Genomic DNA, 22,867 nt, shown 5'->3' with positions numbered 1-22,867 from the left:
CCCCGCCACCAATTGTCACCAGAATCAAGGAAATCTTTTCAAATGGGGCTGAAGGCAAGGTTGATAATTCTCTGTTTATCAGACATTACTTGATGACAATGCCCGCTTGCTCGTTGCATCCCATTCACCGTTCCCTACTTCGTACCACGACTCAAGCACTCTTCTGAGCGCTACCATCAATCGTTCTATTTACGACTAGGAACTGCCTACACCTACAGATTCCAGACAGCTTCCTCCCAAGGCTATTATGGCAGAGAAAACCTCCGAGGTCGCATTGAACGCGGCACCATCTTCCTCAGACGAACCTCCTCCACCCTATCACGAATCTGCAACCACCAATCCAGGCTTTTGCGAGCTTGCATTCCGAGAACGACAAGCAAATTCTGTATCAAAAGGTGGAATGTCTGCCGCAGAATACTTCCAGCCCTGCAATGCCTGCGGATTTGTTTGCGGTGATGAGATACCACAAGTTTACAAGACAGGATGGTTGGATTGGGTCGATCCCTCTGTCAACTTCAGGTGGGAATCACATGTTGCAGTAGAGAAGAAGGAGGGCGAAGCCAGGAAGGAAATGCTAGGATGCTGGATTTGTTGGGAGTACAATCAACAGTGGACTGAACCGATGCCGGTCAAGGAGTGGTACAAGCACATGAGGCGGCATTTCTTTGTGGAAGGATACCGCATCTGCAAGGCAAAGACGGGGGCGATGCAGAGAAGAAGGAACTGCGACTTGAAGCATTGCCCTAAAATCCATTCCTAGAATCATGGACAATGGACGATGGAGCACGAAGACACGGCATTACGAAGAAGCGAATCTACGTTTTAAATGATACCTTGGTTATAAATGCATACCTACAACTGTCCGCATTCAATTTCCCTTATTACTTGCTGCACAGCACATTGTCAACCACTTCCCAATTCTCGCTGCCCACACAAGGATGACACCATAATACATTCCCTAGATCATAGTCCTTTTTGATGGAGAGCAAGCGCTCATAGTTGTCTCCCCAAAATGTGTGTTGCCAATCGGGCTCATCTGGATAAGCCTTCGTAACTCATCAGTAAACATACAAATGCAGGATTCAAGTGATTCTACCTCGTTGACGTATGCACCCATATCGGGAGCCAGCTTCCTCAGTCCTTCAATATATACATCTGTTAGATTGCCCTCTTGATTTTTCTTCTGCTGTTCGTTCAAAGGTTCCCAGCCTACTGATAAGACTACCTCTACCGTCAGTCTTAAGCTTCAATAAGTCTTGAACTTTCTTACCTGAATGTATATATGCCGTCCGCCAAGCAGGATTCACAGCATTGCTTCCTCCTCTTGGTTTTGCATTGTGCACGCCTTTCCCACTAACAAGAAAGGCACTTATCTCATTTCCCACTGGGCTAGCAACTCTATACGCATCTGCAAGTGCTGTAAGATTTCCAGTCAATGCCTTGCCGTCAAGTAGCCTCGAACCGAGTACTCCGTCATCACCTGCATTCAGAGGTCCGTAATTAGGTTCAAAATAACTCCAGAAGTCTGGGTACGATGTTGTGTTTGTGAAAGTTTCGAATTGTTGTGGGAACGAGGATGTGGCGGTGTTGAAAAGCTGTTTGATAGCAGATGTGAGGGAGTCTGATGTGTTCTCTGGATGTAATCCTGGTAGCATGAAGATACCATAAAATCCATCAACGGGAGTAGTGATGTTGAGAGCTGCACTCGTGAAGCCTGGTGCAATGTAAGAGTATGCCGAGATCCCCATCTCGTCTAATGTCGGGAATTGCGACAGAACATTTGCTATCACGCTCCAGTATGCATCTGTTCCTGGTTTCGTAGCCATCAGTGCCGTCACAGTATGGAAAGCTGAGGATTGGAATGCTTTGATAGTCACGGATGTCATGACCCCAAATGTTGAGCCACCACCCTACTGTTGCATCAGCAGTCTGAATGCTGATGTCGAGAAGATGGGTGACTTACTCCTCGCATAGCCCAGAAGAGATCTTGATTCTGACATTCGTTCACGGTCACAATATCTCCTCCCGGTGTAACCATCTCAATTTCAAGAACTTGGTCTGCACCCATTCCGTAGGTTGAACTTAACGCACCGTGGCCACCACCTGTCAAATACCCACCAACGCCGACGCTTCCTGATCCACCTGATACAATGGTGAGATTTCGTAAGTGAGCTTGTCCATCTAGTTCAAGCATTTGAGTACCAGCAGCTGCCGTGATTGCGGCTCCATCGATCGAGAATCCGCATCCTTTTGGCTCGAAGCCATCATGAAACGAAAGTCCGGTAATGTGATGTGTCCAGATTGATAGAGAGTTGGGAGCTGAGGACCTGTGACTGGTAAGCAAGCTCTGTTAAAAGTTGAACAAACCTATACCTTCCAATATAATCATGTCCTGTTCCTTTCACAATCAATCTTATGTTGTTCTCTCTTGCAAAGTCAACTCCCGCCTTCACGTCTTCTGCACAAGTAGCATTGACAACGTAAATGGGATAGCCCTCTCCACTGCAAGGATCCGTCGCAATAGGCAGGCAGGTGTCGTTGTTCCAGTTATTCCTTATGCTACTAACAGGATTGGTTGTATGCCACGCAGCGGTCAACCATTCCGCTTGCACCGCTGGACATTCTGCCGCATTGAACGTTACTTGCGTGGGATGACAGACTGCACCTGGGGGTGAAGGCTTGATGAGTCGTCCAGAGAGAGAAGTATTGAGGCCTGACCATTGGATTTCGGTAGGCCAACCAGGAGATCCTGGGACGGCTTTGCAATCTGGACTTGACCAAGCAATGCCTGTAGCTGCGAGGGCTACGAATTGTGCAAGAGATGAGAGCTTTGCCATTGTTGTGTTGAACAAAATCTGTGGTGAAGTGGGGATGAAGGCATAAAGCTCTTCGGAAAGATGGTAGATTCTCTCCATCTTGGTTTTCAATAAATATTTATACCAGTTTGTAATTTTTCAGGTAGCAATTTTGGAGCTCGAGATCTACCACCGCTGCGCGTCCGGATCATACGTTGATGCTTGGAGATTTCTCGAGTAAGCAAATAAATTAATCTTCCCGCATCCAATCCAAGGGAGGAGCCATTTTAACTTCTGGAAATGCCGCTTCGGGTGGTTGACGTAGTTGCCATTATCAGGAAACGAGATGCGAAGGAATACATAAGTCGGGATAATGTTTCGACGATTGGTCAGTTACATGACAAGGCTAAGACACAATGGGCGAAGTATTGCGAGCTCTTCAACTTGCTCAGCTGAATCATTGAGGCTTGCAATAATTGATGTTTCAATAATAACTCATCACATTAATCGCTCATAGACTATCCAAGCATTCGCCTTGATCAGGTATCCAATGCAAATAGATAGAGGTAATTCGAAATAGATCTCACGTAATCCCCCCTCCAGCAGTTTGATCCAAACACAAGCTACCAAGATAGCGATAGGAAATTAATACCCAATAACGGTAGAGGAGGGACATGCAATCAATGGTCCCAACTCAGAAAAATCCTCCTTCATATCACCATTACCATTGCCTCATCAGAAACAAAGGGCGGAACGCAAAGGTCTCAGATCACCCGCAGCATCGACGTTCTACCCAACCCCAAAACCACGAGAAGACGAGGCATTCGTATTTCTATAAACCTTTTATTAGTCACCGGTATCTGAAGCCCAAAGAATCAACCTCGTTGAGAAACATACCCGTAATCATGATCAACTTCGAAACCTAACTTCTTCCATACACTCCTTTTCTCTGCCGTTTTCGGATTATCTGGAATATCAAGAAAGCGCTTCAATCCACCTCTATGATCCTCATTCACAGATTCCAGTTGCACCACTCGAGCGTTGCGTGGGTCGGCTGTCAGATCTTTCTGGGTTGATGGGTTCAATTTGCACATCTTGACGGAGATGAGTCGTGAGTTGAAAGAATATGTCGCCAAGCCAACATATCATATAGAGATTATACAGACATTATCCACTGCTTCCGAATTTATTCTTGGGTTACATTCACTTCTTGCTCGTGACTGTGCACAGCCGAGCTTCGCCCCCTTTTTCTCGCTTAAGCTCTGTATTCCCAGACTTTCAGGTTTCTAGCAGACCCTTTCCCAGTCATTGCAGGCCACGAGACGAGTTTTTCGGACCGTGGTACTTGCAGTTATATGTGATCCCGGACTAATTGCAAAATACTAGGTCGACTCTCGAACGCATGTGGTTGTGTCCTTAAACGGACAGGTGGGATATGGGACGATAATTCGTGAGGGCTCGGAAGAGGGTATCATTTTTGAAGAGCTGAGATGCTGAGAGAGGCTTATCAACCTAAAGCAAGCGGACACCTGTGGAATGTAGGCAAGAATGCAGACCTCGAGTGAAGAAATAGTGTCATGTGATGGACGGCCAGCCTGCGTGAGATCTGAGCTATTGTCTATCAGCTTTTTGCTAAGAGTGCCAAGCTAGTCGTATCGCAGACTTGATGTGCAGTAATTAAAACAACCATAGCTCACTGAGCCCCACAAAAATCGAGTGCTACGGTAGGAAACGAATTCAGATGGTGAGGGGTCATGTTAAGGTTTGGGGTCAAAGCAGAAACTTTGATCTTGGCGCATCAAAATAATCTATACAAAGTGAACGCCGAGGCTTCTGTTAGTCGACTGACTGTTCGTACCACATATGACCTTTTTATCCAACTGAAACACACCATGCAAGGTGGAAAACAACTTAGCCGAGACTGTTTCCATATTGCAAGAAACCCTGAATTGAGGGGTACTGTGCGCCTCCCCCACCTTTTCCCCAGTTTTTGGCTTTGGTGGCTTTTAGCCACAGACTCAAAATGAGGGCTAAACAACTTACTTTCCTCTTCAATTGCCTGCAGTTAGACTTTCGGCCCTGTCTACCGGCATGCTACTTTAACTCTATTTCTGATCTTGGAAATCACCTAAACAGAGTCACGCAGGGTTGTTCATTGGTCTACTGTACATCTGCTCCATGACAGGGTCATACCACAAACGATCTCAATAAACAGCGGAGCAAGGGCAGCACGTTCCAAATAGATCCGGAGAGTTTCTTCCCAGGATACATTATCCAAGCAACCGAGTTTCTGGGAAATATAAAGATGTCCACCGATCTCCCGGATCCCCTTTCTCACCAGACTCTCAACTTTACAGGACCTTCACCTCAGTTCTACCGCATATCGCTGCAATCATGGTTGGCTTCACTCAACTCTTCCTGGCTGTCTCAGCAGTGACTGGCGCACTTGCCGCTCCTGCGCCATATGACCTCCTTGACTTTGAGATTGGAGGTGACAGACTCGCTGCCCGCCAAGACTATACTCAGAACTACAAAACTGGCGGCAGCGTCAACTTTCAATCATCCACGAATGGCTACTCGGTAACCTTTTCTGGAGCTCAGGACTTCGTTGTGGGAAAGGGATGGAGTAAGGGAACGGACAGGTAATGGCTTCTCTTCACTTTATATCTGTGCTCGATCGAGTTACAGAATTACCTCATTCATAAAGATGAATTGCTTTCAATTTCTGCTTCTGACTGAAGTTTTGATGAACTTGCTGACGTAACATTCAGAAACATCACGTTCACTGGCAGCACATCCGCTTCTGCTGGAACCGTGCTTGTCTCCGTCTACGGCTGGTCGAAAAACCCACTGGTAGAATACTACATTCAGGAATACAGCAACGGACAAGGCGCCGCTCAGGGTACCAAACTTGGAACGTTGGAGAGCGATGGATCCACTTACGACATCTGGAAGCATCAGCAAGTCAACCAACCATCTATCTCAGGTACCACGACCTTCAATCAGGTGAGTCCAATCTTGGAAATTTTCTTCCCTTTGAGAACTTTGCGGCGCTAATCAACAATAGTACATCTCGGTTCGACAAGACAAGCGCACTGGAAGCGGTACCGTCACTACCGCAAACCATTTTGCAGCATGGGCCAAGCTCGGCATGAATTTGGGGACAATGGATTACCAAACAATTTCCACAGAGGGTTGGGGCGGTGCCGGAGGAAACTCCAAGTATACCATCAGTGCAGGGGATGGTTCTTCATAAGGTCTTGACTCTTTACATTGAGAATGAATGGAGGACTTTTTGGTTTGAGTCCCCATTAACAACAAGCATTCCCGTGGATTTTTGAATGTCCGTCAACAAGCGCCAGCAAATGCTTCATTAAGCCGCATTTGAGTTGTATTATTTTGTATATAGTTCGCGATCAAATAATTCTCGATCACGATATCGAGATGTTTGTAGTAGCCTGTGACTAGTAAAGCCCGTCAAAAATTTGGAACTTCCTGGAATTCTGCACATTATATTCATGCCAAGAGAAACAAGACAAAACACGCTGAATCTTTCGTCAGCTAAAGCTAGTGATTCAAAGACCATCCCTCAGCACCAAGAAGCGCTCGTATTTTTCTGCTGTCCATCGTCGGAAAAGCTTCCCATATCTAATGAAAGGAAGCGTAGTCGCCATGAATACAAATGACAAAACCCCGCAACCAATGTAAGTGTTGAGAGTACCATCAGCAGTAAGCCATGGATCTGCAGCAAAGGTGAAAGTCATTCCAATGGTATTGTTGATGACTGCAACTCCAACCATTCCCTCCAAAATCATATTCGGATAGCAATCCTCAAGGTATGCCATGGCAACATCTCCGGCGTTGCCCCAGCCAAAGCCAATGAAGCCCAATGCCACATATGGGACAGGCCACGCCCATCCGTACGTGGTTGCAGCACCAAATAGAAGCATACCTGTGGGAAACAAAATAGTAGCTGGGATCAATAGCCACAAGCGCATCTCGGCTTCCTGAATGCCGCCGTTGCGTCTTGTCATCCACCGCACAAATGGATCTGAAAACCATCCACCATAAGCACAGCCTAACACAGCACCAATCAAACATGGCATATCCATCACACCCAAAGCTCCAGTTCCATAGTTCCAAGGACTCGAGGTCCAATTGTCGCTTTCAGTTGTCAAGTAGAAGGTCAGCCACGCATCCTGAGCACCCCATTGCAGGCCTGCAAACCATACTGCGGGGAAGGTGAACACCCGCAAGGTGTGAAATAGTCGCGAGAAGTATTGCTTGAAGCCTGTACCTCGTACATTAGGTGCCAGTGTGATCAATTTGATACGTTGAAGGTATGTTTTCCGAGGCACCGGAGGAGTCTGGGTCTCAATGGATGGAATTATATCGTTGTCGTTAGCAGTACTTAAGGCGGCCTTTTCCTTGTCGTACACGCCTTGCTCTTCAACATTCCCAGTCGGGAGAGTACTCTGAACTCCCTCGACTATCAAGTGCGCATTTCGATCGAAAGATGTCTCTTCGAGTCCGAAGAAGACGACAACTGCCAACAAGCCATTGAAAATTGCACCAAACCAACCAATCCATCTCCACCCTAGGCTACTGGCTACCTTATTGGCGATTAGGGGACCCAAAAAGGTTCCCACACTAATAGCCAGCATGTAAGCACCAAGGACAGCACCACGCTGATGCTGGAAGAAAATGTCCACGAGAGAGAGCTGCGCATTCGCTTCGCTACAAGACTCTGAGGCGCCTACAAAGAGCTGATTCCAAATGGCGTCCGAAGTCTTATTGCCCCTGGCAAACCAGATGCCGCCAATGACTCCAAGCATCAGACAGACTAGGTATGATATCCGGCGTCCGTATAGCCACACAGCTGGAGAAATCAACAGGGTCCAATATCCAATTCCGATGAACAAAACTCCTGCTCCCACGTTGAAGGAGTCGTAGCTGATACCGAGCTGGGCATTCTCTTGAAATTGGGCTGAGCCAGAATCGTTCGTTGTCGCTCCAGTCAGGGCCGTAATGAGAAGGAGGAGAAGCGCATGCCAGCACTTCCTCAACATTCCCCTGAAACATCATTAGGATTCATTTTCCAAGTGAGGATTCAACTATGCTCACCAGTGAAGAGGGTCGTCTGGATGATCTGTTGGCTGAGGTGCAAGGACAATGTCGCCATGCTTTTTCAGCTCCGTATGATGTGATACAGCTTGTCCTTGTTCGTCATACAATCGCTTTGTCCCTGGAAGGAAGTTCTCATCTGACATTGTGAGACAGGCTGACCAACTTTCGCAAACGAGGTCAGAGTTCAACAGTAGATATTGGGTAATGTCAAGTCCACCAGCGACTAGTGAAAGTGGGCTTGGCGTGTCAATAAGTACAAATGGTCAGATACCTGTCTTCAGATCGACAGAACTTACCATTGCAGAAGCTTATCGGCGACCTGTCGCAGTATCATAAGTGGGGCTTTGACGGCCTACTGTACGGACACACAGGTATGGAATCCAGACCCAGCCCTCCTATTTCACTCGCTTAATTCGCCTCGGCTTTCGCTTATCAGGATCGTGGATATGCGCAACTATTAGGATGAAAAACGAATTCACCAAATCAAACTTGGGGAGTATTCTCGGTGTTATCTAGCTGCGGGTCAAAAGACCACCGCAGCGAGCGCAGGAAGTAGACCACTCCCCATTCCTTTGAACTTCAAAGCTTATCTCCAGCGGCCCGGGCCGCGTACCTTGCAGGGGTGAATGCTTATCTTCAGCCCACCCTTGGTACTGGAAGCCCCACTCCTTCAACTATCCCGACCCAACTCCTCATTCAACAAGCCCCCGACACCACAGGCTGGACCTTCTGAATTCTGAAAAGTCTTCCCAGTAGCGGGGAAACGAGGTTGATAAGCTTTGTGGCTGGAATGGTGTTTTTTCTTCTTCCTCACAGCCAAGCTGATTTCCAAACTCTGTATATCGTACTCGCGTTATATTGGAGTCTTGTGGTAATACTTCGTACGACGATGCTTGTGCCGACACCATTAAGATACCTTCCGAATATGATGACTTGTTCGAAAAACAATTAACCTTATCCACTGCGTGTTCACTAGCATCTCCCTTTAGGTTCTCCAGCTCGTTACGAAGCTAATCGTATAGCATCATATCCGTGCTTGCCTATCTGTCAAGCGACGTGCCGGACAACTGCCAGGTTGTGGGGTCATGCACTAATGGTCGATGCAGCGGACATGATTGTCGGCTATTCTTATGCAGATATTGATATCCCCGAAGGCTTGCGTGCAGCATTTCCTTTGACCTTAAGCATCAATCAACAAGATGTCGACTCTCTTCTCGAGTATTCGCGAAAGTTACTTCGGACTCAAAACACTTCTGAAAGACACGGCGGAGGACAGTGCGGAATTGACCGCTCTACTGGACCGCATCAACGCCAGTCCTGGAATTCCTGTGTCAAATCCCACGACCTCTTTTTGGTTGAAAAATCCTCCATTTCCGGATCTTGTGGATGCCCAGTCCAAAACATTACCCAAGACCGTCTACATTGTGATAATTGGATCGGGAATCACTGGTGCGAGTATTGCACGCACGATCTTGTCAGAATGTGCTTCCATGAACATTAAGAAGCGTGTGGTGATGCTTGAAGCGCGACAAGTATGCAGTGGAGCAACGGGGAGAAATGGTGGTCACATCAAGTGCACGCCCTTTGAGTCCTACCATGAATCTAAGAAACATTTTGGGGCTGAGCGAGCAAAATTCCTTGTTAACTTTCAAATGTCTCATCTCCCGGTTCTGGTTGACCTGGCGAAGCAGGAAGGCTGGAATTTGGCGGAAACTCGTGAGGTTGAGACTCTTGACGTCTTCTATGATGAGGAAAGGTTCACTGAGTGGAAGGAAATGGTGGAAGAATATCGACGCGAAATGCCAGATGAAGCGAAAGGTGTTGAACTTTGGGAAAAGGAGATTGCACGAGAGGCACGTTATTCTCCTGAAAAGGCTCTTTTCCAATTGTGCTGATACTGTTGGTGGTATAGAAATATCAACTCGGTGAGCATGCTTTCGGAGCGATCACCTACCAAGCCGGTGCGATATGGCCCTACCGTCTTGTTACATGCATCCTGGATTCCTTGCTCCGAAACTATCCGTCTGAGTTTTCCCTCGAAACACACACTGCAGCTCAAAGTATAAGTACAACCAGAAACCCTAACCAGCCTTTCATTGTCCACACTTCGCGGGGTGATATCCTTGCTAGTCATGTCATTCATGCGACTAATGCACATACTTCAAATCTCGTACCTGGTCTTCGTGGTAAAATCTTCCCAGTTCGTGGTACAATGAGCGCTCAGAGACCTGGGAAAGACTTTCCGGAGTTGAAAGGTTCCAGATCATGGTGCTTCATAAACAAGCATGGATACGAATACATCACCCAGCGCCCAGGGAAGGTTGACTCGATTGATAGCCAGGGAGGGGAAATTATGACGGGCGGCGCCATGGTACAATCAGGCAAGAAAGGCTTCTGTGAGTTTGGTATAGCTAGTGATGCTGAGACCAACTATCTTGCTGGATGTCACCTCAGTGGTGTTTTACCCATGGCATTTGGATTCGAAAATTGGGGTGAGGATGCTCCAGGAGGAAGAGTGAAGAATTTATGGTCTGGTAGTTTAGGCCTGACGGCAGATATGATGCCATTCGTAGGAAAGCTGGAGCCAAGCTTGACTGGACGTGCTCTGCCAAAGGTTCCTCCTTCCAAAGACGCAAGCAAACTATGACAAATCCTGCTGAATGGATATCAGCGGGGTATAATGGAGAGGGGATGGTGAATGCGTGGTTGTGTGGCGTGGCCCTCGGATTGATGGTTATGGGTAGAGCAGAAATCGAAGCGTCTAACATAGCTGGGAGGCCAGATGGGAAGCTCTATGACTGGTTTCCCAAGGAATACATATGCACGCAGGAGCGAGTCACTAATGCTAGCGTGTATCAGCTCTTGGAAACGAGGTAGATCAGGGGTAAAATTGTAATCATATAGTCTGACACCTCATTTATGGTCATCATCATGCGCAGTTCTCACAGAACACATCATGAAAAGAATTCAGGATTTGTGGATGCAGTTTTTCTCACTCTAGGAGTTCGCTGCTACATCCAGCTACTGGCAAAATGATCGCAGTCATACCTCCTCCACGAGACCCCAACTGACGTGTACCAATGTACCAAAAAGCGCCTCTCCAAAATCAATACTGTCGTACAACACCTAATGCGAAGTGTCTCTTCCGCCTCTTCCGCCACGACCTCTTGCTCGGCCCCCTCGTCCTCGTCCTCCACGTCCTTGACCCCTGCCTCTTCCATTGCCTCTCGAGCTTGATCCCGATGGTCCTGAAGAGTGGTTTGTATGACCCGAGTTGGAAACACTTGCTTGTTGAGCGTGCAGAGTGGGTGCTGTACTCTCAACAGTCGTTTGTATCACAATCTGACCCAAGGCAGTTGCGATTCCGACTTCCCCAGCTCTCTTGATCTGTTGTGTTCTCGCTCTTTGATTGACATATTTCATCCACTTGACAGACTTCTCCCACTCGTCCACAAATGTATCTCTGGACACGAAGCCGGTACTATTATCCCAGCCATCGTAGCAGTGATGTGGCATCAAGTTCAGACTTGGCAAAGAGTCCAATGTAGTTACGACTCTCTCGACAACCTCATCGATACGATCTTCGTCTGACTTGCGACTCTTGTTGTATGGATCATTGTCCCACAATCTGGACTCCTTGTAGTCAAAATGGAATTTCTTATCCTCGATATACAATGTGAGCTCTCTCAGATTCGGACAGGCTTCCTTGAGGACCGTTGTGAGGATGGGCAGGAATCTGGCAAATCCGAGAGATCTATCTGATTCCGACTCCTCGGGAAGATGATTGTACAATGTCTTCATTTGGCCCTCGACCTTGATCTTGGTCAACAACAAGGTATTGACTGGTCCAATTCGGTGGAAGAATTGCAGCATTGGGTTTCTGGCTACAAATTTCGGGAGGAAGCCATCGCGGTCGAACATGCGATTCATCGCATTGTTGAATTGATTTGAAGTTCGAGGATAGCCGTTCTCTCTTGGCATTCCGGGGATCCAATGGGGAAAATGTTCAAGTTCATCATGCTCATGCAGGCCCGTGTATCGCATAGTGGTCTCAGTGCCAGTGTTGAACACGAACGAGTTCTCTCCGTACAGGATCTGACTGCACTCGGCCGATATCTGCTTACAGACTTGCAGCAGAGCAAGTCCCGTGAAGCGGACGACGGTTGTGTTAATACGGTTTATGATCTGGTAGAATTTATCATTTCCTTGTCCGCGGCTCATGACATCGCATCCAATTTGTGTTCCGAACTCTGAATCGAAGGTGAATGGCAGAGTTCTCTCACCGAGAGCAATGAGCCGGGCCTGCTCCGAAGTTGGCTCTGTCAAGATCTCGACCGTCAATTCTACCTTCTCATCCACATAATAACCAGGGAAGAACTCGGGCCAATACGTGTTTCCAGGAGTATCTCTCGACACCTAGCGTTTCTCAGCCCATTGATACTTGTAGTTTCGTGCTGTGCATAAGTTGTGCTAGTAGCGCTGATGACCAACCTTTCTTTCGGTGGTGTAATAACGTTGGACATAGCCAGGCAGAACTGCTGCGGGACGATGGAGGTGATATCGCCAGATGATATCTCTGATCTCTGTATGTAAAGTCAATGGCTGGTAAGAAAGAACAATGGCAGGGAATCAACCTCTTGGGAGTACTTTCAAAATGTTCTTAGCTTCCAAAGCGGTGTGAATCTCCAATGCGATACGCGCCTTCTCGGCCTCAACGCGGGATTTCTCAGCATCGATTCGTGCTTTCTCGGTATCTCGTTCCTGTTGGGTCGTGACAAGAGCCTTTCGATAATCCATCTTGATGATCAAGGCGATGGTGATGGAAATTGCGATCGTGAGCTGTTATTGCGCGAGAAATGTGAAGGGGGAGGTGTTCGGGAGGTATTTGTTGATTGTTAGCATTAAGTGTTAAGTCGCTGATGAATGGAGTGTATCGAATTGAATGACAAATTTTTCAAGTATTGTTGTCTGATGGTGGAAGAAGAAGGTGTAAAAACAAGGATAGAAGAATTTTATATACCTAAGCCCTCGAGTTGCGCTTGGAGCTAAACCTCTTTGAAAGCTAGTGGACCTTTTTGGCGACTAGTGGGCAATTGGGTTGAATTGAAATTGGAGTGGATTGAGATTGGGGTGAATTGGTATTGAGCGAATAGGGATTGGGATTGGGGAGGGTTAAGCTATGTATATATATGTACATGCCGGGGACTCCAAAAGGGTGAACACAAAGTGTTTCAGTAGGAGTTGGGGCGGGAATATAGATAAATCATTCGCTCATCATTTCGCAATAGTGTTAAGACATGATTCAGCCTTGGTTCAAGAATTCGAGGGCAGTGTCAAGGACGATAATCGAATTAGCAAAGCACCCTGCGGCTACCGGATAGTATTATATACTTCTCGCTTTCTGGTACTCTAGTTACAGTGATCAGAGTACGGCTGATAGCGAAGAATCCTGAAGAACTCAAATTCCGGCTTTCTTCTGCAAGTCATTCTATTTTCTATTCGGCTTCGCCAATGTTTGCGAAAGATTGCCTTTTGAGAATGCGACAACACTTCCACTGAATGGCCCGACAGATCATGAGCATTGATGGAAATCGGATAACCAATTCGTTTTGCTAGTCATTCATCATTCGTCGGCGTCGTGGTATTTGATGATAGCGCGCGATTAGAGTCTTGATGCGTGAAATGCAAGTAGTGGGGGTGGAGTAAATAAGGGGCAGGTCAGGGGTTCGCTTAAGTAACCGAACATGAATCACGGCCAAACACATTACCCATTCGAATCAGAGCATTGCCACTAGTGATTCTTTGTCTGTTCTCGTGTGAATATAAGAATCATTATTCCATGTCAAATTGTTCTGCTGCCTCGGTGTTCGCTGATTAGTGACTTATCTTCTCACTCGGCTTCTAGTTGCCGGAAGGGCTTCCAATGGCAGGTCAAGCGTCGGAAAAATAATTGCGCCGCATAAATCGTGAGACATACCTGCAATCACGTAACTTCCATTAATTCGCACGTGTACTGCCGAGGCTGCGAAAACCTCGGAACGACTATGCTATCACGATGTAAAACATCGGATATCCCTTGCCTCAACGTTACTTAGGGTTCGAGACGCTGGAAGTTGTTTGCACTATCAAACTTAGAGAGAACCCACAATGGCAACAATCGCATTCCCTGACGACTCAAAGGTGGTAAAATTACCTTCAGGCGCAAATTACAGTTACGCCCACATTCCAGCTAAGGCTCAAAACCCCACAGTCCTCTTCCTTCATGGCTTCCCTTCCAGCAGCTTCGACTGGCGCCATCAAGTCACGTATTTCTCCTCCCACGGATTTGGTGTGATTGCTCCTGATCTGCTTGCATATGGGGAAACTGAGAAACCCACCACTCTCGCCGATTATCGCGGCAAGAAGATGGCAGCGGAGATCAACGAGCTTCTCGATCACGTGGAAGTCAGCAAAGTCCATGGAGTTGGTCATGATTGGGGCAGCTTCATGCTTTCTAGATTCGCAAACTACTACCCTGAGCGATTTTTTAGCTGCTCATTCCTTGCCGTACCATATATAGCCCCAGGGCGAAGTATGAGCGCCGATCCTATCAATGTATTAACCAAGCAGAAGCTGGGCTACGAAATGTATGGCTATCGGAAGTTTTTTGAGAAGGAAGATGCTGCTCAGATATTGAAAGCACATGTCAGTCAAACTTCCCTCGCATTGGATGGTGAGTAACAACAACCCAGATTGAGTCCTTTCTGTCGCTTTTGTATCCAGCAGAACCTTCTATTTGGAGGGAGCACATCGCCCCACTCGGGGCGGTCGAAGCTTTCGCAACAAGTGATCGGATAGAAAAGAGAGGTGCATATGTGACTGATGAGGTAAGGCGCTGTTTCATTGCGATTCGAAATTTGCCGTACTAAACTGGACTTGTAGGAAATGGCCACGCACCGCAGAATCATGAAGGATGACTACGGTCCTGCAATGAACTGGTACAAATGCGCAGGTCAAGACCTTAATCTCCCAGATGAGCAAAATGGACAGCCAGATCCAAAATTGGACATGCCTGCCCTCATGATCGTGGCGAAAGAGGATCCTCTTTCCAATGCCTTGGCTATCAATGCGATGAGGGAGCATGTAACGAACTTGAAAGTTGTGGAATACAAGAGTGGGCATTGGGTACAAATAGAGAAGAAAGATGAGGTGAATAGTACGCTGGAGGAGTTTTTCAGAAGCCTTTGATTGAAAATACGGATATATGAGGGGTTTATGATTACCCCTCAGTACGAAGGAACTGATTAGGACAATACTTTCAAGACTTGACACACAGATCGAGCGACTCATTGATGAATGATGGAAACGAAGGAATACGGTTCGAAGTTCTTCTAGGTGAAGAAATCTTGAATGATCAACACTGAATCGGTGATAAATTCAAAGCGAGGTGAGTGTGTGTGTGTGTGTGTGAGTCCGTTGGACGGGGTTGAACACGCTAAAAAAGTGGGACTAGTGCCGGTAGGTATCATTTAATTTCGTCACCTAAACTAACCTCACCTCCCTATGCAAACTATGAACTTGAAGCATTTGGGAGGGGAGTAAGATAAAGCACTTTGATCGAATGTGAGTAATATTGTGTGTACTTCAGACACAGCTAATCGTAACAGACAAGCACAAACAAATCTTCAATTCGACGCTGCAACGGCAGAACCTCCATTCCTCAAAACCTACATCCGATTGCTTGACGATACCTTGGTTATTCCATCTGCGAAGCTCGATTCCCTCCAGACTTTCAGAAGTCATTGTCAACGATATGGCAGACTCGGGCACCTTCACTTGCTTTCCACGACTTCCACCGGAAATTAGAATTGCGATATGGGAAAAGGTTGCGAACCTGCCTAGGAATCTTGATATCTGGGCGCCGAAAACCGGGGAAGTAACGTATTCGGCGGAAGTTCACGGTGCTCCAACCGATAAGTGGCTAGAAACTTTCCAGTATACAACGACACAATTCCCTGGATGTCTTCTCGCCAACCAGGAATCGCGGTCTGCTACCTGTAAATATTTCGAGCTGAGCTTTGAAGTAGGCTACCAACAGGACAGTCTGATGTTCTTTTACCAACCCGAGATCATGAGTAATGTTACGATGGATCGGGTCTGCCCAATGGGATGGTACAGTGACGAAGCAGTTCTCGCTTTATGGTCTGCAGAGACGAAACCATCCTCTTGTGCCTTCAACGTATTCCCACCCGACCAAGTGTTTGCTCTCGAACCACTTCTCTCTTCGCCCAAGAACGCCCCTGACGAGATCTGCTATACTACTCGGAAGCTCCGCCAATCATCCTAGGCCCTTTCGATTTTGTTGATATCTCCGAGGAGAATGCCACCTCTAATGAATGGAGAGTCCTCAACGAGGCCAAGCAATTTTTCTGTGAAACATGGGATCTCGAAGTCAGAGAACGTGAGTATTCTATCAAACTTCAACATGAGAGAGAGGGCAAAGACCCTCCTACCGAGGCCGAGCTTGAGCTTGGATATGCCTTGCCTGAGATCAAATTGGTAGCTCTTGTTGTGAATGGTACTCGGTATTGAAATAGAATGGTGGCTTAGGAAACTGATTCGACTGAGTTATCGTCTCGAGAGCGCGAGAGCGGGAAAGGGTATCGCTGCTGTTTATGCTTTACTGGTTCACTTGGCTAATGATTTGGGCCCGGTCTCTTGACCTTGGCCAGTCCGCTGCTTAGTATTACGGTCGTTTCTTTGTTGCAAAATGAGGGGCTGGGCCAAACTGTTGGAACTTTGTGAGGACCTAACTTGTTTTCATGAGCATTTTTCATTCGCGGGTTTCTATTTGCTTTGGGCTGTTTCTTGACGCTTGCAAGCCAGACGATCTGAGGTCGCATTCGATGATTAGTCTCTCAATCTCGGCTGGCAATAAAAAACATAGAATGTTCATGTATTCTACCTCGATTTCTGTATTGTTTCTAGTTCCCGTTCTGCCGTTCACTCATTTACCTTGACTGAGCTTCATAAACCCTCCTGGGACTATGGCAAGCCCCATCCCATATTACCTTCAGCTGATCTATTCATCGAGAATCACATGGAGAAAAGATGCAGAGAGAAAGCCGCTTTTTAGTCAACCGAAAATTAGAGCTCCGTACGAGATTACAAGCTCTAGTCTCCAGTTTCCAGATTTATGGGAACAATCTCGGGTCACGTGCAATCGGCCACTCCAACCTTCATCTGAGCAACGGCCAGGTTGAATCACCCTTCAGCAGCAAGTCGCTGATATCATTGACACTTAGCAGATCTGTCAAGATAAATTTACATCTATTCCAATTATCAGTTTTGACAGATCTTGAACAATGCATCATTGAGCCTGCTAGCGTAAGCGCTGATGATTCCACATCAATTGCACCGCGCCACACAGCCCTCACAACTTGGAATCAACCACCATCATGAACTATAGATACAACACAAAAATCAATTCCCTTTTTTGCAAACCTGCCTTAGTATCTACAGAACACGAAACTCAAAACCAAACACACGAACAACAATCACCACCATGAACCCCTTCCGCAAACTCAAGAACGCGATCTCACCACCTCCCGCTCCCCAACGAACCTCATTCTCCTCAACTTACTACCCAGCGATGGAAACTAAGGGAGATTTAACAGTCGTCGAACTCTTTCAGTCGCAATCCTGCTCTTCCTGTCCGCCAGCCAACACGCACCTTCTCAATACCATCCAATCAGACTCCACCAACGCGCTCCTCTTAACGTACGAAGTGACATACTGGAATCACCTCTCCTGGGTAGATACATTCTCTAATCCGCGATGGGATGAACGGCAGCGGAACTATGTTCGTGCAATGGGCCTGAGATCTCCTTTTACCCCGCAGGTCATTGTCGATGGTGGTGCAAAGAAGTTGGACGGAGGGTGGTGGAACGTTGAGAAGACTTTGGGGATGAGGGAAATGAATGGAGGAGAGATGGTCAAGTTGGCGATTTCGAATTCAACCATGGGAGGAGGAAAGACCGTTGAGGTCGATGGAAGTGAGACAGGCGCAGCTTTGGTAGAAGTCGTTTGGTACGAAATTGAGCCGGCTCCAGTGAAGGTTTTGAGAGGCGAAAATCGTGGGGTAACGATCCCGCATCGAAATGTTGTTCGAGATCTTCAACTTATTGGAAGATGGGAAGGAGGTGTTGAAAGATTCGAGTTGCCAGAAAAGAGACACGGTCTGGAAATGGCGATCTTGATACAGAAGGAGCGTGACGGCCATATTCTGGGAGCCATGCGTGTATAGTAGTTCCTTGCAGTAATCATTTCAGATGCCCAATTTGGGAAACCGACTTCTCGATTTGCATCTGTGACTTTTGCCTTCGCAGATGGTTCTGTTGCTCCAATGTCCAGTCGCTACCCAGTGAGCGCGTCGCCGCACCTCTTCTTCGCCAAACTCTGGATGGAGCTTAGGGTATAGCCACATCTTGAATGAATCCTTAGCTAGCTTCATCTTGATATACATGGGTTCTACAAATGGCTCAGTAGGAGTTTTGCCCTGTGAGAATCTCGACTTCCTGGCCCATACAAAACCAGGACGGTTATCATTGGGATACTTCATTTGATGGTCCATACTATCCTCGGCTATCTCATCCTTAATTAGTTGCTCTCTCCAAGGAAGCAACCCATGTTGAACCAAGTGGTGTGATCCGACTGGGAGGTACTGGCGACGATAGGCCTCGTGAATGAATATGACTTTAGAGACATCTGGGAACTTGTGGATCGTCTTGATCTGCGAAGGGGAGAGATATTCTCTGCAGTATATCTGAACCAGCAACATCCGTAACAAATCAGGAACGTAATATTCAGTTCCATAGTCTAGCACAGACTGGAGGATTACGATCTCATCCTTCTCGATATCGCAAGAAATGTGTCCAGGCGCAACCACCATTCCAAGAGAATTATGAACAGCAAAAAGGGGTTTCCTAGCCACCAAAGTCATCTCGCGAAATTTGTGGCTGACCAACTGAAATGGGTGCGGGCATGCGTACAGCCCTACCATATCGTATCCGATGATATCGTCGTTTGTTTTTGGAGGTCGGCTGATGATGATGCGTCGTGGTTCCTCCAGCGTAAAAGCAATTGTGATGATTTTCACCAGCAACTCATTTGGCAGCTGAAGGAATGATAAAAGTGGCGATCGTCGACACACTTTGTCCTTCGCTTTGGATAGTTGTGACTTCAATGTTGTAACCGTTGACGTACACTTGGGTATCTTAGGATTTCCAAAGTTTCCAGCCTCTTGAGTCTCTGAAGGTCCAACCTGCACCTGGCTTCCTCCTACCGTCTTAGGCATCTTTTCCATGACGTGGACTGCAGAAAGACAGCAATTCGAGAATTGATATGATCGTGCAAAAATGGCCGCTAGAGATCTAGGATTTGGCATGAAGACAAATGTGTGCCCCCATTGCGGCCCGCTCCCGTAATGTTCTTTGCCATATTCGGCCACGACATAAGTATGGGACCGAGTGACTTAGTATACGTATGGCGCACAATAGTCTAAGTGAGGCGTGTGGTGGGCATCCGACTAATGCTCAGAGAGAGCTCGGGTTTTCGAAATCCACGAATCCAAAGATATCTTCTCCTGGCCCAATGAGTAATGGCTCAGATGGCAGTTGCTGGCAGAATTGAGAGGTCTCAAATCCATAATAGTTTGGGTCCGCTGATTCAAGGAAGTGCATGTTGTAGTTGATGTTGTTGAGGCTATCGAGCTCTGCTTGAGTGATGGTATTGAATGCTGACATCAAGTCGAATTCGTTAGGTGTAATGAGGTGGTCCGATGGAGTGCTCATATTCGAAACGGACGCTTGATCGAAATCGGAGGACATAACCACCTTCGAGGTGTTTGCCGTTGTTTGAGATTCAAGATGCCTCCTATACTCTCCGACCGTGACGCCCATGACCTTCTTGAATATTCGACAGAAATGACACTCTGTAAACCCCACCTTGGCTGCCAAAGTCTTGACAGGCATTTTAGTCCCATTTTCACCATCTTTCTTCAATAATTCGCAAGCTTTCGCAACGGCTTGTTTCTGGGAATCGCCGTCATTCGCGGTGACCTCGGGATGACAGCGTTTGCAAGGACGAAACCCATCTGCTTCAGCTTCAGACGGACTACTGTGAAAGACAACATTGGCTCGTCGAGCAAGACGCGAAGGACAAGTCGGTCGACAATAGATCTTGGTTGTAGTGACACTGTAAATGAATGCGTTGGCTGCAGCGGGGTCTCGAGATTGGAGAGCTGCCCAGCGGCTGCTTGTAGTGGCAAACGGAGACATTGTTGGAAGCAAGGTATGTATGAAGAGAAAGAAGTTGATCAGAAGAAGGGATTTGATTCCATATCATGCCTTTGTGAGTCAGAGATGAATGCGATTCTTGGTCATGGATCATTGCGGTGGAAGTCGCAAATGAGATATCACGAAGATGGTGGCCACGGTTGACTAAGCAGCTCCTTGCTCCAGAAGTGACCAATCATAGCACAATCACATAACAGGCCTCACCGGACTCAGTCACTCGCAAGAAGCATATAAGCTGTGCTTTCAGCGCTGCGTACTTTCAAATCTCACTCAAGTTCACAACGAAATATCATCGGTATGGCAGTTACGGAATATCAAGAGGTTTGAGAGCTTTTTACTGTACCCCACTACCCCGCATCAGTATACTTACCGATTTCAAGCGAGTTTATGCTCTTCTATGCCAAATCCCTCGTGGAAAAGTCTCTTCTTATGCCGCTCTATCAAAAGCACTATCATCGTCACCTCGAGCGGTCGGAGGTGCGTTAAGAAGAAATCCGTATGCACCTGAGGTTCCATGTCACCGCATTATCTGCGCGGATGGAGTGAGTCGAACATCCTACGAAGACCAAAATTGTACTAATGAGAACATAGTCGGTTGGAGGATTCAAGGGAGATGCTCAAGATGCACCTTCAAAGATTAATCAGGTGGAGAAGCTAAGATTGTTGAAGGGTGAAGGGGTACTCTTTGACGAGAAACTTAACTTGGTGGATGGCAATTCATGGTGGGACGGATTTGATACGGAGGAAAACCAAATGAAGAAGCCATGGAAATGAGTCAAGAGAGACCGGAAATATAAGCAAATATCAATAAAGTCCATCGTGCGAAAAAATTTCTTTGTGCATTCGTGGCTTTGCTTTTGGTGGAATTAGTTAAGCTGGCCGTTCACAAGCTCCCGTTCGGTACCAAATTCCTCAATCATGTACCAGACCTATACCATTTTTGGAGGACGAGAGACTTTCTTCCCAGTCGAGATGTAAATATGGAAGCATACAAATTATTGCGGGGTCTCGAGGTGTTTTTCTCATCTTCGATCAATCCCAGCAACCAACTTCATTCAATCTCTGAGCGCTCGCCTCAACAGTCGACAGCGCATAGTTGTGGAACTACTTCAAGCTATTCCTTTAGAATACTATCGGCAAACGAGACGCATCTAGCTCGCTCATGAGTAATCATCATGCGTATTTGTTACCTTCTCAGCGTTTTTGCTTTCGTATCAGCCGCACTCAGCCGCCCAATCCGGCCCCTACCGCCCCCAAACGGCCTGTCCCAGATCCTCAGCTCTTATACTCCACCAACCTCCACAACCTCCACAACCCCAATCTCACCATCCTGGCTCCCCAACTTCAGTACCGGAATAAATCCAATTCAATGTCACTCACATAACGACTATGCCCAAAAGATCCCGCTCTATCAAAGCTTGGCAGTCGGCTGTGTGAGTACGGAGGTTGATATTTTCGTCCGTGGGAAGGATTTATTGGTTGGTCATGATGGGGGTCGACTCAATTCTGCCTGGACATTGAGAAGTCTGTATCTTGATCCTTTGAAGGCAATTCTGGAAGGCCAGAATGGAAATTCTGAGAATGTTGCGGCCGGGGTAGTGAAAGGGATTTTTGACGAAACTCCTCAGACTTCGTTTATTCTGCTCGTCGATTTCAAAGATAGTGCTGGGAAAACTTGGAATTTATTCTTGAGTCAATTGGATGACTTCAGGCAGAAGGACTGGTTGACGTATTGGAAGCCTGAGACGGGCGTTGTTCAGCGACCTATCACTGTCGTGGTTACTGGAGCATCGTTACTGAACGATGTGATCGCCAACACAACTTATCGTGATGTCTTCTTTGACGCACCTCTAGGAGATTTGGCAAACAGCAATGGTAAATATGATAACACAAACTCATACTATGCGAGTACTGCCATGGGGAGAGCAGTTGGAGGAGTTGGACAGCAGTTTAGTGCAGGGCAGAACTCAGTGATTGTGGCGCAAGTTCAGCAGGCAACTGCACTGGGGCTAAAAACTAGATATTGGGATGCGCCTGGGTCCCCAGAGGTTTTGAGAAACAAGGTGTGGGAGAATTTGGTGGGCTTGGGGGTGAGTGTGCTGAATGTTGACGATCTGGTGGCTGTGAGAGATTGGTTTAACTTTAGGTCTTAGACAAAGGAGAAGAGATCACGGCAAATACTCTTAGCAGTAACGTAGTAGATGATGTGTTGTAAGTAATAAGTAATCAAACTTGCGCTATGTGAAATGTGTTCTTCGTTGCAATCAAGTGATGTGTGCGCCTCTAGCTACGTTCCCATGGCAAATCGGTGGCGTGCACCTTGGTGTCGTCAATTTGTAGCCCATATCAAGTCTACAAATGGAAGATTGCGCAGAAGCTATGACTTTGTCATAAACTTTGAACTTCCAAGAATGGGCACCTATCTAAAGTTTTTGACATAACTTAGTATGGGAATACGAAAGACTTGGCAACACGAACACGTCGGCGTAGATGAGGAGAGGATGCTAGAATAAAACAGGTAATTCCCAGCAACGAGATGACACGTCAAGAAGCGAATATGGAAGGATTTTGAGGCGCAAGCAGAAAGTCAAACATATTGGATTATTTCTA

At 46.9% G+C, this 22,867-nt stretch overlaps 14 protein-coding genes across 14 annotated transcripts; 9 read left to right on the top strand and 5 right to left on the bottom strand.

The window, feature by feature from the left end:
- Positions 1-247: 247 nt before the first annotated feature.
- On the top strand, positions 248-760 carry LY89DRAFT_738917 (uncharacterized protein; the record flags this gene model as incomplete). The annotated part of the gene is made up of 1 exon (XM_018220417.1): positions 248-760. The coding sequence occupies one exon, from the start codon at positions 248-250 to the stop codon at positions 758-760; it is 513 nt and encodes a 170-aa protein (XP_018065837.1).
- Positions 761-881: 121 nt separating this feature from the next.
- On the bottom strand, positions 882-2,837 carry LY89DRAFT_594336 (FAD-binding domain-containing protein; the record flags this gene model as incomplete). Its single annotated transcript, XM_018209794.1, has 5 exons — positions 882-1,046; positions 1,097-1,221; positions 1,271-1,910; positions 1,964-2,327; positions 2,374-2,837. 5 exons carry the CDS (start codon positions 2,835-2,837, stop codon positions 882-884), a joined length of 1,758 nt encoding a protein of 585 aa, XP_018065836.1.
- A 2,352-nt stretch (positions 2,838-5,189) lies between these two features.
- Positions 5,190-6,018, top strand: LY89DRAFT_539647 (putative endo-1,4-beta-xylanase 1; the record flags this gene model as incomplete). Its single annotated transcript, XM_018208147.1, has 3 exons — positions 5,190-5,437; positions 5,567-5,801; positions 5,863-6,018. Coding segments are annotated over 3 exons (639 nt in total), but the record flags the coding sequence as incomplete, so codon positions are not given.
- Positions 6,019-6,370: 352 nt separating this feature from the next.
- On the bottom strand, positions 6,371-8,160 carry LY89DRAFT_786403 (serine/threonine kinase 16; the record flags this gene model as incomplete). Its single annotated transcript, XM_018222984.1, has 2 exons — positions 7,920-8,160; positions 6,371-7,868 (listed from the first exon to the last, which is right to left on the bottom strand). Exons 1-2 carry the CDS (start codon positions 8,063-8,065, stop codon positions 6,371-6,373), a joined length of 1,644 nt encoding a protein of 547 aa, XP_018065834.1. The 5' UTR covers positions 8,066-8,160.
- A 545-nt stretch (positions 8,161-8,705) lies between these two features.
- On the top strand, positions 8,706-10,806 carry LY89DRAFT_786402 (DAO-domain-containing protein). The gene is made up of 2 exons (XM_018222983.1): positions 8,706-9,775; positions 9,835-10,806. Exons 1-2 carry the CDS (start codon positions 9,122-9,124, stop codon positions 10,567-10,569), a joined length of 1,389 nt encoding a protein of 462 aa, XP_018065833.1. The 5' UTR covers positions 8,706-9,121; the 3' UTR covers positions 10,570-10,806.
- Positions 10,807-11,021: 215 nt separating this feature from the next.
- On the bottom strand, positions 11,022-13,037 carry LY89DRAFT_758142 (uncharacterized protein). Its single transcript, XM_018221423.1, has 2 exons — positions 12,570-13,037; positions 11,022-12,338 (listed from the first exon to the last, which is right to left on the bottom strand). Exons 1-2 carry the CDS (start codon positions 12,717-12,719, stop codon positions 11,049-11,051), a joined length of 1,440 nt encoding a protein of 479 aa, XP_018065832.1. The 5' UTR covers positions 12,720-13,037; the 3' UTR covers positions 11,022-11,048.
- A 1,032-nt stretch (positions 13,038-14,069) lies between these two features.
- LY89DRAFT_594279 (putative epoxide hydrolase) lies at positions 14,070-15,149 on the top strand (the record flags this gene model as incomplete). Its single annotated transcript, XM_018209791.1, has 3 exons — positions 14,070-14,606; positions 14,654-14,788; positions 14,844-15,149. 3 exons carry the CDS (start codon positions 14,070-14,072, stop codon positions 15,147-15,149), a joined length of 978 nt encoding a protein of 325 aa, XP_018065831.1.
- Positions 15,150-15,438: 289 nt separating this feature from the next.
- On the top strand, positions 15,439-16,362 carry LY89DRAFT_226161 (uncharacterized protein). Its single transcript, XM_018205991.1, has 2 exons — positions 15,439-15,524; positions 15,569-16,362. Exon 2 carries the CDS (start codon positions 15,715-15,717, stop codon positions 16,246-16,248), a length of 534 nt encoding a protein of 177 aa, XP_018065830.1. The 5' UTR covers positions 15,439-15,524; positions 15,569-15,714; the 3' UTR covers positions 16,249-16,362.
- Positions 16,363-16,861, top strand: LY89DRAFT_226162 (uncharacterized protein). The gene is made up of 2 exons (XM_018205992.1): positions 16,363-16,561; positions 16,646-16,861. Exons 1-2 carry the CDS (start codon positions 16,477-16,479, stop codon positions 16,771-16,773), a joined length of 213 nt encoding a protein of 70 aa, XP_018065829.1. The 5' UTR covers positions 16,363-16,476; the 3' UTR covers positions 16,774-16,861.
- Positions 16,862-17,553: 692 nt separating this feature from the next.
- On the top strand, positions 17,554-18,207 carry LY89DRAFT_594463 (DUF1223-domain-containing protein; the record flags this gene model as incomplete). The annotated part of the gene is made up of 1 exon (XM_018209805.1): positions 17,554-18,207. The coding sequence occupies one exon, from the start codon at positions 17,554-17,556 to the stop codon at positions 18,205-18,207; it is 654 nt and encodes a 217-aa protein (XP_018065828.1).
- A 21-nt stretch (positions 18,208-18,228) lies between these two features.
- Positions 18,229-19,257, bottom strand: LY89DRAFT_738907 (uncharacterized protein; the record flags this gene model as incomplete). Its single annotated transcript, XM_018220416.1, has 1 exon — positions 18,229-19,257. One exon carries the CDS (start codon positions 19,255-19,257, stop codon positions 18,229-18,231), a length of 1,029 nt encoding a protein of 342 aa, XP_018065827.1.
- A 580-nt stretch (positions 19,258-19,837) lies between these two features.
- On the bottom strand, positions 19,838-20,230 carry LY89DRAFT_556719 (uncharacterized protein; the record flags this gene model as incomplete). The annotated part of the gene is made up of 1 exon (XM_018208382.1): positions 19,838-20,230. A coding segment is annotated over one exon (393 nt), but the record flags the coding sequence as incomplete, so codon positions are not given.
- Positions 20,231-20,467: 237 nt separating this feature from the next.
- On the top strand, positions 20,468-21,081 carry LY89DRAFT_654100 (methylated-DNA--cysteine S-met). The gene is made up of 3 exons (XM_018212281.1): positions 20,468-20,578; positions 20,638-20,799; positions 20,849-21,081. Exons 1-3 carry the CDS (start codon positions 20,555-20,557, stop codon positions 21,029-21,031), a joined length of 369 nt encoding a protein of 122 aa, XP_018065825.1. The 5' UTR covers positions 20,468-20,554; the 3' UTR covers positions 21,032-21,081.
- A 495-nt stretch (positions 21,082-21,576) lies between these two features.
- Positions 21,577-22,374, top strand: LY89DRAFT_539235 (uncharacterized protein; the record flags this gene model as incomplete). The annotated part of the gene is made up of 1 exon (XM_018208143.1): positions 21,577-22,374. A coding segment is annotated over one exon (798 nt), but the record flags the coding sequence as incomplete, so codon positions are not given.
- Positions 22,375-22,867: the final 493 nt, after the last annotated feature.

Source organism: Mollisia scopiformis (genome assembly GCF_001500285.1).
Source record: "Mollisia scopiformis unplaced genomic scaffold LY89scaffold_23, whole genome shotgun sequence".
Classification (NCBI taxonomy): Eukaryota; Fungi; Ascomycota; class Leotiomycetes; order Helotiales; family Mollisiaceae; genus Mollisia; species Mollisia scopiformis.
The sequence above is the reverse complement of the archived record's forward strand: the minus strand, read 5'-3'. Positions and strand labels throughout refer to the sequence as shown.